The 2,095-nt window shown below is 41.6% G+C and overlaps 1 protein-coding gene across 1 annotated transcript; it reads left to right on the forward strand.

Moving 5' to 3' along the window:
• Positions 1-462: 462 nt before the first annotated feature.
• LOC145800475 (uncharacterized) lies at positions 463-1,728 on the forward strand. Its single transcript, XM_082890157.1, has 2 exons — positions 463-556; positions 1,373-1,728. The coding sequence occupies exons 1-2, from the start codon at positions 463-465 to the stop codon at positions 1,726-1,728; spliced, it is 450 nt and encodes a 149-aa protein (XP_082746283.1).
• Positions 1,729-2,095: the final 367 nt, after the last annotated feature.

The following is a 2,095-nucleotide window of genomic DNA, read 5'->3' on the forward strand; positions in this document are numbered from 1 at the left end:
CCCTACCAAGATTAAAGCCATTGCTGAAATGCCCCTTCTGCAAAATTTAAGGGAATTGAAGGGGCTATGTACGGGCACAAAATATTCTTCCCGTATAATCCTATTGATCAAGTCTGCGCTTCTCCGTACGTCGTCGCTTTACTTCCTGAAAATACAAACGTGAGCTAGCCGGCAGGTGTGTGCCGGATACCTCTCCGATGCCTAAGTCAGCAAAATAGACAAATAAACAAAAAGCTCTGTATGTTCAGGAATCAAAGTTGGGTTACCTCTCCATGGGTGATGTTGTGAGGTTTTATAGGTTCCGCGTGGCACAATCCTAATAGGACTCTTACTCCTCCATGTAGAGTCCTCCTAGGAGTCATACTCCTGAAAGATAATGCTTATCCTTCTACACCCTCCTCACTGCTTAAACTAAGTGAGATGGTTTTACCATGGTCGGATTCCAATATGATCGAGGTAAGCATGGCTGTGCTGAGTCGCAGACTAGACCGAGATAACTTTAGCTTGGCTCTTCCATTCACTGCTCTTACCCCGGTTTCTCCCAGTGCTAACCATGGTATGTCTCGATCGGGATAACCAATACCGTGGTCCCGACTGAGCTTACCGTAAGTTCTTTGGGACTGGAATAACTTCAGGCCTCTCTTGGACTGGAGTAACTTTTAAGCCTCCTTTGGACCGGAGTAGCTTTACGGCCTTTTTACTCAGCCCTTTGTACTGTTGCCCATAGCGGCCCATTACCCAGCTCGGCCCAATTTTCATATAAATTTCCCTCTCAGGCTACAAGGGAGATTGGCCTATATCAGAAGATTTATATTTAACTTGGTTGGTCGATGCTTGTCATTCTCAAGATTGATGAAAGAGGGTGTTCCATTTGAATGGGATCAGCAGTGCCAAAATGCTTTTAATAGTATTAAGGAGTATCTTTTGACGCCTCCAGTACTCATGAGCCTAATAAAAGGGAAACCACTCTTGTTGTACATAACAGCCCTGGATGGTTTGTTAGGGGCACTGTTGGCACAACATAATAAGCATGGAAAAGAAAATGCCATGTATTACTTGAGTCGTACTCTAGTTGGGGCAGAAGTTAATTATTCTCCTATCGAAAAGACATGTCTTGCCTTGGTGTTTGCCTTGCAAAAACTAAAGCACTATGTCTTGGAACACGAAGTCAACTTGATATCAAGAGCAGACCCCTTGAAATATATACTTTCACGGCCCATACTTTCAGGGAAAATTGCAAAGTGGGCTGTAATTCTCTAACAATTCGCAATTGAATATGTTCCCCAAAGAGTTGTAAAGGGGTAGACTTTAGTAGATTTTTTGGCAGCACATCCTATACCTGATAACTCATATCTAGTAACTGATTTACCAGATGAAGAGGTTATGCAAGTAGAAATCCAGAAAGGACGGGAAATGTATTTTGATGGAGCTTCAAGGAGTCCAGATGGCAAGAAGCAAGAAAATCCTAAAAACAATAAAGTTGGAATTGGAATTGTGTTTGTGACTCCAGACAATGCTATAATCACCCATTCTTTCGCCTTAAGTGAAGAATGCTCTAATAATGAGGCAGAATATGAAGCTGTAATTGCTGGATTAGAATTAGCATTACAAATTCCTATTGAAGAACTCTCAATATATGGAGATTCACAACTTGTGGTGAAGCAACTCCATGGAGAATACATTGTTAAGAAAACAAGTCTCATCCCGTATCATGAAAGGGCTGATTAATTGCTTTCACAATTCAGAAAAACACATATTTTTCACGTGAAGAGAAGAACAAATGCTTGAGCTAATTCACTTGCAAGTTTGGCTGCATCACTCACCCTACCAGATAGCAAAACAATTACTATCACGGTAGGTGAAAGAAAGGTGTTACAACCTTTAAAAAAAATTTCTGACTTGGTTCCAATCTTGGTCGTCACCACGAAGGGAGAAAGCGAGGAGGATTGGTGGGAACCATTCATAGCTTACCTCCAACATGGCAGGCTACCTGAAGATAAAGTAAAAAAAATTGAAATGAGACGCAGGGCTACCAAATTCATCTTGTGGAAAGATGGGTTATACAAAAGATCTTTGGATGGAATGTACATGCGGT

This window comes from Camellia sinensis, chromosome 10, assembly GCF_055761805.1.
Source record: "Camellia sinensis isolate YWXY chromosome 10, ASM5576180v1, whole genome shotgun sequence".
NCBI lineage: Eukaryota > Viridiplantae > Streptophyta > Magnoliopsida > Ericales > Theaceae > Camellia > Camellia sinensis.